General features: G+C 33.8%; 1 protein-coding gene across 1 annotated transcript; it reads right to left on the reverse strand.

Annotated features, from left to right (window-relative positions):
* Positions 1-3,136: 3,136 nt before the first annotated feature.
* Positions 3,137-9,176, reverse strand: LOC103951718 (NAC domain containing protein 50). Its single transcript, XM_009363165.3, has 4 exons — positions 8,905-9,176; positions 8,381-8,664; positions 7,314-8,084; positions 3,137-4,054 (listed from the first exon to the last, which is right to left on the reverse strand). Exons 1-4 carry the CDS (start codon positions 9,146-9,148, stop codon positions 3,410-3,412), a joined length of 1,944 nt encoding a protein of 647 aa, XP_009361440.2. The 5' UTR covers positions 9,149-9,176; the 3' UTR covers positions 3,137-3,409.
* Positions 9,177-14,405: the final 5,229 nt, after the last annotated feature.

Below are 14,405 nucleotides of genomic sequence, written 5' to 3' on the forward strand. Positions count from 1 at the left end.
AAGAAATACCAACTTTTTAGGAGGTATTGGGATAAAGAAATATTCTGGTTCATACCAAAACATATATATATATATATATATATATATATATATTAATACATTTTAATCTACTCCAGTTAGCCAACAAAAAATAATATTACATCTCTTTAAAATAATTTTTTGAGCAAGTGATCTTTTACCACAATGGTGGAAAAAAAGTTGAGTTCTTGCATGATGACTTGGTTTGAGTTCATCTGTGGCTAATTTAACATCTAATCTAACAAAATCTATTGTTTGACAAAAAAAAAATATTTGAAAGAAAGATGATTTAAACTTAGATACAAGAGCGTGAGTACACTACTTTAGTCAACTGAATTAATTCACATATGCCATATATACTAATTATTTAAAAGAAATTTATTTCTGATAAGTGGTGGATTGCCTTAGCGAATATGATCTACCTCTGCGACCTCCCCTCTTCCTTTTCTCTTGTTTAGAGTAATAATGTCGCATGTAACAAAAATTATTACTAATAATATATTAATTAAAAATAGTAAATATACCTAGATAAATTATAAAACAATCTTGAGGACAAACTCACATTTGGTATAACCAATTTTAAAATACACGTTGAATTACTTTCGTAGAATCTTACACATAATAATTTCTGAAATTCATTCAATTAACTCATTCTTCATGTGTGCTTCGTGTGATCAAATATTAAAATGCTTAACACATTATTTCTGATGCTCCACGCACATCGTGTGTTGTCGAATTTCTAACATTTTACCAAATTAAATGTATGACGCATTGTTTGTGATGCTCCACACATATCGTGTGCTATCGAGTTTCTAACATTATATGCACCAACCTCAACCTCTAACTTCCATTTTTTAATAAATTTGATGAAATAATTTATTGGGTTGTTTTCCTTTCAAATTAACATCATTTACAACTGTGCGGTATAAACTATTAAAGTGTCTAATATTTAGTTATGACGAGTTGCGTACAAGGAGATACATGTTTCATGAGATATATACTTAATTTATTAGAAGAGCATTGTAGTGTGTCGTTGTATGTAGATATATTTTTGTGTTTATGCAAAGATAATGAAACGTGTAATGTAATTATAAACAATTAGATACCTTTAGTTTTCAAAAAAAAAAAAAAAACAACAACAATTAGATACCTTTATTTTCTTTGATATTTTGCTACTCAACCTTGCTTATTTACCTTATCTTTGTAGATCACAGTGTTAGGGCTCGTTGGTGCTTTTAAAATGACTAAAAGCATTTCTAGTAAAATTGACTTTGGTCTGCAAAATGACTTTAAGTGCTTTTTGGAGGAAGCACCATATATGTGCTTCTTGCAGTAAGCACTTCGAGTGCTTTTCCATGACTTATTTGAATTTTTACTAAGGATTGATTTTTAAAACATTTTTATCAAAAGCGTTTTTCAATTATCTTAAAAGTATTTTCAAACGAGCCCTTAGACAACAGGGCAATATGCCTTGTAGAAGAGAGCTTAGGTGCTCCTTATCGTTTAGTTTAATTTGATGCTTAATTTGTGTATGAACTAGTGTTTAATTATTAGGAAAACTAATGAAAATGGCTTGAAAATTTTGAGTTTTAACGATAATGACAAAATAAAGGGTAAAGTGAATAGTACTAGGTTTGACTTTTTAATGTAAAAATACGATTTTTTGTTAAAGTGAACAGTACCGTAAGCTTTTCGTAACTCCTATTATTATTTCAAAGTGTTACTTTACTAATTCTTTGATGTATTTAAAAAATCAATGTTCAATTGTTTACTGGGGTGTGTTGCTCTTGATCCGCGCGTTATATTTATAAAAAGTTTCTACAAAAATGTACAGACAGTAACATAACCTAAAAACAAGAAGAAAAAGAAAACTCTTAAGGGGTGTTGTACGTGGAGTTTGACGAACTTGACTCGACTTTAAAATCCAAATGTATTCTATATAAATTTTTAAGGAGTCAATAAAAGTTAATGTATTAAATACAAACTTTTCATGACTTCTGAAAAATCTATGAAAATTTGGTAGTATTCAATTATAATTTTTTTGTGAGTCTACAAAAATCAGATGTATTCAAAATTTCATTTATTTTAAAAGATTTTAAAAAGTCATGGATTTTGATGGACTTTGAGTGCTTTTATAGTTATTTTTGTCATAGCAAATCAAGCCTCTCCCCATCAGATTCTAATGGATTTTATTTTTCTTTCTCTATTCTTTGGTGAGATATTTCACCACTACTATAATGCAACGACTACATTTATCACCACTTTCACCATCGTTATCACCACTTTCACCATCATGTCGCCACCACCACCTACACCATCATGACCATCACCTATGCCACCATCATCACCACCCCATCACCACCTCCCCCATCCTTACTCCTCTACCACCCCAACACCACCCTGCCACCACAATCATCTCGTGACACTTCCACCACCTTTGTTGCTACCACCACTTCATAAGATCATGATTGCCATTTCAATAATGAAGACATATAAATAATAATGCTTATTAATAAATTGGTGATTAAAAAGTTCATGAATATCGATAAAATTTTAAAAAAAATCTAGCATCAAACTGTCTAGAATCCTGCGAAAGTATCATTTAACTCCTTTCTTTTCTGCCAAAGTACATAAATTAAAATCTATAGAATTATATGAAGTTTATAATAATCCGTAAAAGTCCACCATATATGTGAAAGTCTGTAAATTTAAAAACTCAACAAAAGTCCATATAAATCTTGATACACAACACCACCCCCTTTAAACTAAGGAACATCGAACATTGGTATGATTCTTACTAAAAATGGTTCCGATGCGTAATTTTTTGTCATCGAAATTGAGTTTTTCATTGCTGCATAAAACAGAGTACAAGGAGCTTGTGGGAGCTAGATGGGGGTCTGTAAAATAACCTCCAAGAATGAAGGAGAAAGAGCGCCTATACCATCCTGCTCAACAGTTACAATCAATTATCATTCTCCAAATCACTTTCAATGAAGGGAGATAACCAAAGTGGTTCCCTGAAACTGATGCATTTCCTTACTAGTCCTCTGGGAATTGCAGTCCCAGCATTCAAGTAACCACTGTCTAAGCAATTACTTTGGTTAACTAACAAAGGCAATAAGCTCGAAAATTATAATAATTAGGGTCTAAAACTGCCGATTTCGATGACAGGTACAACACAGTTCAGCTTGCTACACGTACAGCAAGCTTCCTACACGGTTACAACATCGTTCGATTAACAACAGAGACAGCTCTTACCCTAACAGAGAAAACATAGACAGCTCTTACTCTAATAGAGAAAACATACTCACTATAGATAGTTCGACGAGGCCCCTAAGGGGCCGATAACTCATACAATGAACACCAAGGAGTACATACCACTACGAATCCACTAGGCGACTCGGACCTTCTTCAAATCCTCGTTCTCCTTGTTTAGGAGATCAATTCGGGCTTGAAGAATGTTGATCATGGCTTGGGCACTCATCATTTCAAACTTCAATGTCTCCCTCTCAATTGAGATTTTGTGGATCTCAGTTTGCAAAGTCTCTATGTATTTCAAGCAGCTGGTAGGCACAGAAGATTCCATCAAAGCAGCATTGAGTTCAGGAGGAGGTGCTGGGGTAGTATCTTTGGGTTCAAGGGATTCTAACAGCTGATACTCCACCAGTGCAGACAGAAAATTTCTGGTAGTCGTCATCGATGCCTCAGTTGACGCTGTTGTTGTTGTAGACGAGCAAGGGTCATGTGTCATCCCACTTGAAATCTCAGAAGCATTTGAATGGTTAGAATTTGAGTCGTTATGCCGCCTTCTTTTATACTGGCGTAGTTGCCCAGGTTGTCGATTAAACAAAGTTAGCAAGGGTTGTGCATCATCTGGACCTGGTGACGGAAAGTCATCTAATCTCTCTTCTCTATTAACCACACATGTCATAGGATAATCGTCAGTTTTCTCCGTCTTGCATGGTGGTAAAACAGTTTGATTCTCTGCTGGAAGTTCAGGAACAACAACAATAGCCTTGCTGATTGCCTGAGTATCCTGAAATGCGCAACCAGGATAAAGCAAATTGTGGATATAAGGAGAATGGAAAATACAAAGAAAAAATGAAAGAAGCTACGACAGGCAATCTAAAGTATTGAATATGATGAACTAAGACAATATAAATGGGAATGTCTCAAACAGGCCAGGTTGGTTGTTCACAATATACCATGATATCAACTTTGAATTTTTACAGTAGCACGTCACTGTCTACGTCTTTAAGTGTATATTCACTTACATAAGTTCCATGACATGTGGTTGATATTATGCATACAAAACATAGCAACAATGATAATAGACATGCAGTTGATAGTATGCATACAAAACGTAGCAACAATCATAATAACATGTAAATCAAAATCTAAATTGCACCACCATGGATAGTTTCAGCATATATTTAGAATTAAAACCTCGAGTATGAAAATAAGAAATTGAGATATTTATAATGATTCACGAGTCAAGAAATACAGTTACAATCCCCAACACAAAGACCGATGCTGAAGCCTACGCTAATAAAAGAACAACTTTTTTGGCAATGATAAAAAGAAGGCCTTAGATGTATGGTCAGGTAGTTTGGTTCTATGAAAGGCGTGTGCGTCTTTCATTTCAGATTTTTTGAATCCATGGTTTCAATATACAAAATGGTCAAAAAGAGTCATCTGTAGCACCAGTGCCAGAAAGTAGCACTACGAACAAGTAGCTTTTTAATTTCAAATTTATGTATCTTGGTTTCATTTTAGCTAGAATTTAAAGAGTGATTGTGATTTATATTATCCCGAGATTTCTAGGTGTTACAAACATATGTATGGCAGATCACAAATATACAGCAGGTCAACAGACTATGCAATAAAACAAAACTCAAGGCACATTTAACTACCATGTGGTAAAATCTACCTTTTAATAATTTACTTTCTTTTTAAGCAGTTCTATCTGTTATTTTTATCCACAAGATAACTCTTGCATGTAACAACTATCAATTAATACTAGCAAAACAGCCATACTAAAACCCAAACGTAAAGCATTGGTGGGGGGATAATGGCGAACTTCATTAGAAGACTGAGAACCATGTCACTCATTCAAATTAATATCAGGATTCTGGAGTATAATGAAATCCTGATGTTTCTACTCATTACAAGGGGCTAATGACAACCATTAAAATATTCTTTTAAACTCCAGAAGGATCTATAAATTAACCTGAACAACGCCTATAGCTCTGCAAATCTCCGTAATAAAAAGAAAAGGAGAGCACAAATAATGGAAACACTGTCGTCATGATTTGCCTAATTCAGTTTCATAATTTTTCTATAGGGTTTTGTTATTATCCAGATCCTAGGCTTTTCTTCAGGTCTAGCTCTCCCCTAGTTTAACCATTTTTCTTATGCAAAACACAACTCTTTTTTTTTTTTTTTTGGAAGAACAGAAAAACATAGACTGGCAAGTCGAGTATATATAAAGGGGGTGAGAAGGGAGAGAGAGCCAGTTAAACTAGTAGAACAGTGACCTAAATAATCACCTGGTTAAGTTCCTTTCTGTACCATTCATAAGTTGACCTCGGTGTTAACAATAACAATTGTTTGACATAACAAGAAAATCTTAGGAACTGCAAAACTTGAATGTTTACTATTTAACCTACTTAGGAATCAAGAAGGTAAATTGTTTTGCAAAAGCCTCGTATATCCCCCACTTATGGTAAAAGATCATTAACAAACATATCATGACAACCAACAAAATCCACTTTCATCACATTTGAACCTAAATCATTGTTACCATTTGGATGCTTCAAGACTTCTCCTTTACCACCTGGTCTTTCAAACAGTTCAAACATACTTCAATCCATGTCACTATAATCGTTTTTATCACCTTAAGCAAGAAAAATTGTCAACTTTCTTGTAAAACCTTATCTCACATTTCAACAATTGAATACCTTATCTCAAACTTCAATAAATGAACCTTCCAATTGTGCAGATGCTCTCTACAGACCAAGCAACATCACTGCTCTTTATCCTAACTCTCATAAAATACAACAAAACAAACAGGTGCTTAGCTTCTTTCTCAAGGTACTTCATCAGGGCTTATCAAAACTTTGAGAAACAGGTACTTTATGTGGCGCCTTATCACATGAGCCACTGATCTACGACAAAACCTTGATAACAAAGAAAGGTTCTTTATCATATAATATCAACTATTCCACCGTCTGATATCTTTTTCTCAAGGTAATTTATCCCTAATCTCAAAAATCATCCTATGCAACCCCAAGAGTGTCCACCATGTTTTCTATGAATCCTCAGAGACGCCAGTTTTAGGCCACATGTTAATAGAACAGAATGATTCTCCGAGCCACATGTTCACTGAAGCACAATTCATTTATAGCCTAGAGGAAAAATGTCAAGGTCAAACAGTTTAAAACAGTACTGGATTATTAGACTGTACAATATAATAGAAAACCTCTATTGCATAATTGTAAGACGTTCTCAGAGACAACATGTCCTAATCTAAAATCAAGGACAAAGAAGACACACCATCCTTTCAAAAGTACCTTTTCATTATAATGTCATCCACCAGTCAATGCAGACCTCCTTTCACACAGGGAAGGCTCCTTAAATTGTCTTTCAAAGGTTGATTTCAAAAATTATGTATACTTTTAGTTTATAAGCATATCATGATGACACCTATAAAATAGTAATGCACATATGATAGAGATACAGAGGGTCATATGCTATCATCCAAAATATATAGTCACTAATTTGTGCAGACCTCTTCAAAGAACGAAAGAGTATATGGAAGAAAAAGAAAATGGTTTGAATTAGAAAATTCCAACCCACCAGAATATTGAAAGTTAAGTTGGTGTCAGTGAGTTCAGTCCACAAAACAAAAACAATGAAAACTCACATGTCCAAGAATACGGTATACAAACTTGCCGTTGGTGCATATTGGATGTTATGTGAGGAATCCTTACTTTATTATTTCTCGTGATTCATCAGATATTTGTTAATACCTAGAGATGATGAATTACCCCGAATGCCTCAATAATGGACCTTAAGGTGCATGCTTCACTAGTTTGCTTGGATCCTTTGATTAGGTTATTCTAAAAAAATGTTGTCGTATAATGGGACACAGTCATCACGATATTAACTAATAAGAAAGTGGGGAAACCATTATTTGCATTATGGATGAGCAAATCCAGCCTACATGATAATAAAGAACAAAACTTTATATGAATAGATTTAAGAATATAGATAAATAAACTGAAAGCACAAACCTGCTCAATATTATTTTCTGCACTGGGCACACTGTGACCATTTCCTGCAGTACAAGTTTCATGACAGTCACCTTCATTAGTGGTTCCATTGTCATCTACTACAATTATAGCACCATGACCAATTCCTTCAACAATATTTCCTTCGACAGAAACGCCATGACCATTTTCTTCGACAGAAGTGTGATGACCACTTCCTTCGACAGAAGTGCCATGACCATTACGTTCGACGGAAGTGCCACGACCACATCCTTCGATAGAAGTGCTGCGACCACTCCCTTTGACAGAAGTTCCATGACCAGTTCCTTCAACGGAAGTTCCATGAGCAATTCCTTCCATGGAAGTTCCATGACCATTTCCTTCAACAGAAGTTCCACGACCATTTTCTCCATTATATGCAGCTTGACCATTTCCTCCAATACATACAGCATGCCCATTTCCTCCAATATGTGCGGTATGTCCATTTCCTCCAGTATATGCAGCATGTCCATTTCCTCTAATGTATGCAGCAAGTCCATTTTGTTCACTACGAGCAGCATGTACCTTTTGTTCACTACAATCAGCATAATCATTTTGTTCACTACATGCAGCATGACCATTTCCTACCACAAATGCATCACGACTAACTACAGCTACAGTCCGGGTCTCTTGTCCAGGAACCAAAGTTAACTTATCATCATCGTCCCACTCCTCCTCAACAAAAGGCGCATACCGATGCCCATTTGGTGGTCCTATATTGCTTTTGTGAAATACTCGACATAGCACAAACGCATCCTCCAGCAGCCAAAGCAAATGGGAAACAACAAAAATAATAAATCAGTCTCCAGATGATTGCAAAACCCAACACTTAAAAATGTTAGTCCGATGCTTTCGTAAATGTAGATAATGATCTCAGTATTTCACATTATTGTAACACACTAAACCAAGTTAGGTAGTTCACCAAAATCAACTATTCGGCTCATATGCGAAAACTTTCCGCAATGATCAAACAAAAAATAGCATAAGTGCAAAACCAGCATTTCTCTCATTTCCTAGTGATTAGCTCATCAAACATAAGTGCAAAACCTCACCTGAATGGCGCCGAGCCCAGCCTTCTCAAAAACTTCATCAACAAGTCTGTACTCATGCATAACCCAATTGGTCCTTTTCCCATCTGGAGCTCGGCCGCTATGGAACACCAAGGTTTTCTTCATCCCCACGACAAAATCGTTGTGCTTGACGGCCCGGTCATTTCCGGTGGCCTTCCAGTACCCTTGGTTGGTAGCCCTATTCATCCTTGCCCCATTTCCGTACTTCCTATCCAATGCACTGAAAAAGTAGTACTCCTGGTCCCTGCTCTTCAAGCTCGACTTGTCTAAAAAGACCCATTTAAAATTAGACAAAATCACAACCCCTAATCTTAAAAAGCCCAAAATTATCCAGCGTTATCTCAGCCGAAAAATCAGGCACATACATCATACGGCGAGTTACCTTATAAAATACATTAAGGAAAGAAAAAAAAAAAACCACAAAAATACAAAATTTTCACAAAAATTAAGAAACCCAACCACAAAAAATGAAGGAAAATTGAGAAATCGGAGGTGTGGGTATTTACCAGCGAGGTCCCAGGGCTCACTCTTGTAGATGTCGACCTCGGAGATCGCGTTAAATTTGAAGGGTTTGCGACAGACCTTGCGCTTGAGGTAGTAAATGACGAGTTCCTCGTCTGTTGGGTGGAACCTGAAGCCGGGAGCGAGGGCAGTCGGGGCCGGTGGCAGTGTCGGCGGCACTAAGGGGGCGGCTACGGCGACGTCGGCGGCGGCTGATGCTATTATCTGAAGGTCCGCTTCTCGACCCATGAGTCCGAAAAGCTGAGAGAAGGGGAGAGATTGTGTGATTGATAGGAAGGAGTCTTCTGGAGATTTGGTGGAGGGAAAAAGCAAAGGTAGGGGCTTGATTGGTGGTGAAGAAATGATGGGAATGCCTTAGATTACAAGAAACTGTTTTCTTTTTTCGATTTAATTTTTATTGTGATCTGCTGCTGCTGTTGCTGTTGCTGTTGCCTGTTGGTGCTGTTCCTTTTATTTGTGTCATGCTTTTGCCTTCGGGGTTTGGGTGGAGTGAGAAATGGGAGAAAATGAAGCCTACTTATACCGCAAGCACCGCAGGTTGGAAATATCAGCATAATAATAAAAGTCATATAAATATTATTCCACTCTTTTTAATTATTTTTCATTTTCATTTATTTTGTTTTGTTTTGGAGCGTGAAAGGGAAAAGTTTTAAGAATTTGGGATATTTTTCCAAGTTTGAGCCTACTTTTTTTTTAAAATATTAAATTAAATCGGATTCATACGAAGCTCTTAGGGTTAGCCAAAGTGGTCAGAGTGAGAGTGAGGGAAATGGGTTATGACTAGAATTTCGAAAACAAACACATTCTTATAAGTGAGAACTAGTGAGATTCGAAAGAATATTATTATTTGTTTTAATTTATTTAGAAATTAATATAATAGTGAAAATCGGTATTGTGCAATTTACGTTATTTTACGCTAATAATAATAGACGTTTAAACCATTAAAATCAGATAATGATTTTTTATTATCGAAAATCAAATAATAGTGGGAGGAATGCATGGTTGTGGAAAGGACGTTTGCAGTCCCCTCCCTCCAATCTAACCCAACTTCGCCTCGCTCGCCGACGTCTGCCGGCTCAATAAGAGAATGAGGGAGCTAATCTGCTTGCTTGTGCAGGCGATGACTGCTTTGGCCAAGGCGCGCCAAAAGAGCCTCGTTTATGCTTAGTTTTAATTTATATATACTGACCTCAATCATATGAAATATACAACATATATTTTTGAACAATATTTGTCTACTCAAAGATGAGTAGAAATTCCTACTCAAAATTTTTCAAAATTGTTCGTTGTCAATTTTATAGAAATTCGTATTTATAATCAAAATCGTTCATATTATAAATTACCCTATAAATATCACCTAAGCAAAAAATCATTTAAAACTAAGGTCGTTTAGTCATCAAACTATTTAAAAACAAATGAATGGTATTGGAAAAAGCATTACGAATCGTCTATGTATTTGCTACAATAGGTTAACTAAACGACCTTAATTTTACTTTATTTTTTTTTGTAGAGATGATCTTTACAATGTGATTTATAGTATGAACTGTTTTGATCATAAACACAAAACTATGTAATTAAAACACTAAGAATTTTAAGTAAGAATTCATATTCATCCTTCAGTTGCCAAATACTATTCTATATTTTTCTTCTTATGTCTTAGAAGAAAACTACAACACAAACTCTTAAAAGTCAGCATAACTAGACAAGTCAATAATGTCATGTGAATTAAGTGTCACAACAAATTTAGTAACAATTCATAAATATCTATATGGATGCCAAATAAATATTTCTATATATGAAAATTTAATGCTATAATTGATTTTAAATTTTAATTGTAAAAGCTAAAAAATTGTGTGCTTTATTTTTATTTTTTAAAACAAACGATAATATCTACATTAAGCCATATAATGAGTCTGCTATAATAATGTGGTTCAACTTTACCTTTGGCGAGAATTAAACCTAAGATGTCTCACTTACAAATGAAGATGAATACTATTAGACCGTATTACTAAGTAGCAGTCACTGTATTTTAAATTGACAAATTCTACCTTAATTTTTTCTAACTTTGTTTTTCAAATGAATAACTCAAATTTTTTTGACATTTTTCTTTGCAATGTAATTAGGGTAGAAAAAGCTGAGACTTAAAAGCGACGCAACTAGATAGTCACCGTTTTTAAGGAAAAAAAAAAAAAAAAAAGCCATCCACGATACTCGTCCATTTGGCACCAGATACCTTCATAGAAATCTGTGTCAGTTACACAAGACCTTGTGCACATATTCAAAGTTGAAAAAAAAAAAAAAAAGAAACCATTTCAGATTTTCAAAGAATTAGTTCTTAATCATCCTCGTAAATTAAAAGAATTAATTCTTACTCAAATTATGGTAAGGAATCTAACACTTTAATCCTTATATGGAAACTAATCCAAAATATAAAATGGTCAAAAGTTGCTGGATATGCTCTGAAAGATGCATGTATGCTAATTAATTGTCAAATTAATTTACATGTTTTACCAAAAAAAAAAATAAATAAATATCCTCTAAACAATGAATTTATTAAATAGCAGAATCCAAAGCTAGAAGGAACACCTGGATTGTCCAATTTATCATATTACGCATAAAAATGGATAGTGTTATTTACACACTTCATTTTACATTTTACACATTTTTGTTAATTTATTATCATTGATCTTCGTCAATTCATTATATCTGATTGGTAGAAATTGAACAAAATGTGTGAAAAGTAAGAATTAGTGCCTAGATAACATGACCATATTTTTTACGTAAAAGTAAAAAAAAAAGTATTTTTACTAATTAAATTTTCCAAGGGAGCAGAAAATTAAAAAATGGTACAAAAAAAATTAATTTATTGAAAAAGATAGAGTGAAGCAGACGTTATCATGATTTACTTCGCCTACAAGGCAAGTAAAAGCTTGACCAACTTTAGTCAATGCAGCTGCAGAATAATAATAACCCTAATTGGGTGTTGGAATTTCCATGTTTCCAACTACAAATTAAAGCCATCATTTTTTAAATATAATTACAACCCTAATTGGGTCTAGGCAATGAAGTGAATATTTGTTTTCATTTTCTTTTTCTTTTTTATTTTCTTTTTTTTTTTTGAACTTTTTGTTTTTGGGGTTTTTTTGGGCCATGAGACTAATTGGGCCTTGGCCTTGCACAACCACTGTGATGTTTTTGGTTTTTTTACTGTTTATTTAAAAAAAAAAAACAAAGAGTTTTACATTGAATTGTTTTGAAAGTTATTTTGGATTCTCGCGATATCATTATCAAGAGCATCTGTTAGGTTGTAGGAGATGACAACGATATTAGTTTTTGAGCTTTTAACTGGGCCATGGATAAGCCCTTTAGCTTCTTGTCCTAGTTATCACGATTTTCATCATTTTAATTGGTATCTATATGCAAGTGGTGAATTGTTCTGAATATAATCTTTCTCTTCAACATGCTACATCCTAATTTCAAAAGGAATGACTTGAAAACTTTGAGTTTTAATTAAAATGACAAAAAGGTGTTATAAGTAAATAGTACCAGGAGTAACTTTTTATAGTAAAAATGTCATTTTTCGTTAAAGTGAACAGTACCGAAAGTGTTTCGTTAAAACTCTCGATTTCAAATCGTCCTTCCTCCCCTTAGTGTAAATTGTGTAAAATATCGTTTGTATTGGGAAAAAAAGGTCCCTTGGTCCCTTCTAGTTCACAATGAGATCAGTTAGTAACTGGAATATTGCCAAGATTCATAGTTTAGTTTCTCCAATGCTTATTGGTGTTATTGAAAATGTCTCTTTGCCCATAAATTCCAGAAAATACTTCTTTATTTAGGGTCTGAATCTGACTGGTAAGTTTACAATTAAGTCTGCAACTCCAACCATCTATAAGAATTCAAATTCTTTTGAGAGTTCCCCTTGTAGGAATTGATCTTAGAGAAGTAGATAAAGCTTGGAAGCTCTGTTTTCCAACTAAGGTTAAAATCTTTGTGTGGCTTCTTCAGCGGAAGTAGACATCATTTTATGCGCTGGTTGATAGGTTACCGCTTTGTCGAAGGGGGGTTCTAAATTAGGATCTATGATCCTTCTTAAAGTTATTAACAATGCTATTTCCATTCCTTAGCATTGTCACACCTTGGTGGACTATATCAAGAAGATTGCTTGCCTATGATATTTTCTTTCGTCATATTTATCGGGAAGCCAACTGCGTAGTGGACGAGTTGGTGGATGTGAGATACTCTTCTTTTAGTAAGCTTATTTGAATGCACACCCTTCCTAATGAGGTGGGATCATCATGACTGTGATACGATTTTAGTGTAGGTTGCCTAAGAGGCTTCTCCTTGTAATTTATACTTTTGTGTAAAAAAAGTACAAAAGAAAATTGAAAATCCAGCTGAAATAATAAATTCAAGGTGCATTTAGATATGAGTCTAAAAAATCAACATGGTTATTAGGTTAAGTGTAGTATTATCTTTTCTCCAGTTTTATTTATTAAAATATTTGAATTTCATGCATCTTCTAGGCTTCTAGCCCATTAAATTTAAATTTATTTAATATCTTATAATAAAAACCTAATATACTACCACCAATCTATTTGCAGAATATACGATCCTAACTCAAGTAACAAATATATGAATGTATATTATACCTATAAGCGTCGTATGAAACCCAACTAAAAAGGACAAAAAATAATATACCTATAATTAAGATACATTAATTTGTGATACATATCGATTATAAAAAAGAATTTGTATGTAGGTAGTTAAATACAATTGACCTATAATATAGGTTAATTATAATAACTAAAAATAAAATCTATAAATGGAGTTTAGGGTAGGAAGAAGAACAAATAAATTTTTTTTTTAAAGACATAACTAGAAATAAATTCAATTTTTATAATAAATCTTATCTTAAAAAGAAATACTTATTGATAATAAAATAGTACTAACGTAGACTTCTTTTAATAAAATGGACTATTTCTAATATTGACTAAAAAAATGAACTTATATCAACTTTTTCCTAAATTCAATTTGTGAATCCATCTGGACGCAATATTGAGTAAAAATAAGTCAAATATTAACGACGTACCCATAAACTTATTGGCGTATCGATCACATGCTGGAAATTAATCATTTTAATAATTATGATGGTGTATATTGTTTTAGAGCATGCCCAAGAAAAAAATTGTTCTGCAGTTTGTAATTTTGTTTTTTACATAAAATATTACTAGCCCCTTGCACACACTATAGGCTAGTTTGGAGTTGCTATTTTCTCTTTTTTTTTTTTTTTTACAGCAGCTTCTTAGAAAAGTTGAAGCTAAAATTTTGTTTGATCAAAGAAGAACAAGTGTTTTTTTTTTTTTTTTTGGGGAAGATTATGAGTCTAAAACAGCAGAAACAGAAGTAGATATAATCATGCTTCTTAAAAAAAGGTCATTTTCATAGGAGGCGGGTGAACAGTAACATTTAATGAAACTTTCATATT

This window comes from the organism of the source record quoted next, unplaced genomic scaffold, assembly GCF_019419815.1.
Source record: "Pyrus x bretschneideri cultivar Hongxiangsu unplaced genomic scaffold, Pyrus_bretschneideri_v1 Contig24, whole genome shotgun sequence".
Lineage (NCBI taxonomy): Eukaryota > Viridiplantae > Streptophyta > Magnoliopsida > Rosales > Rosaceae > Pyrus > Pyrus x bretschneideri.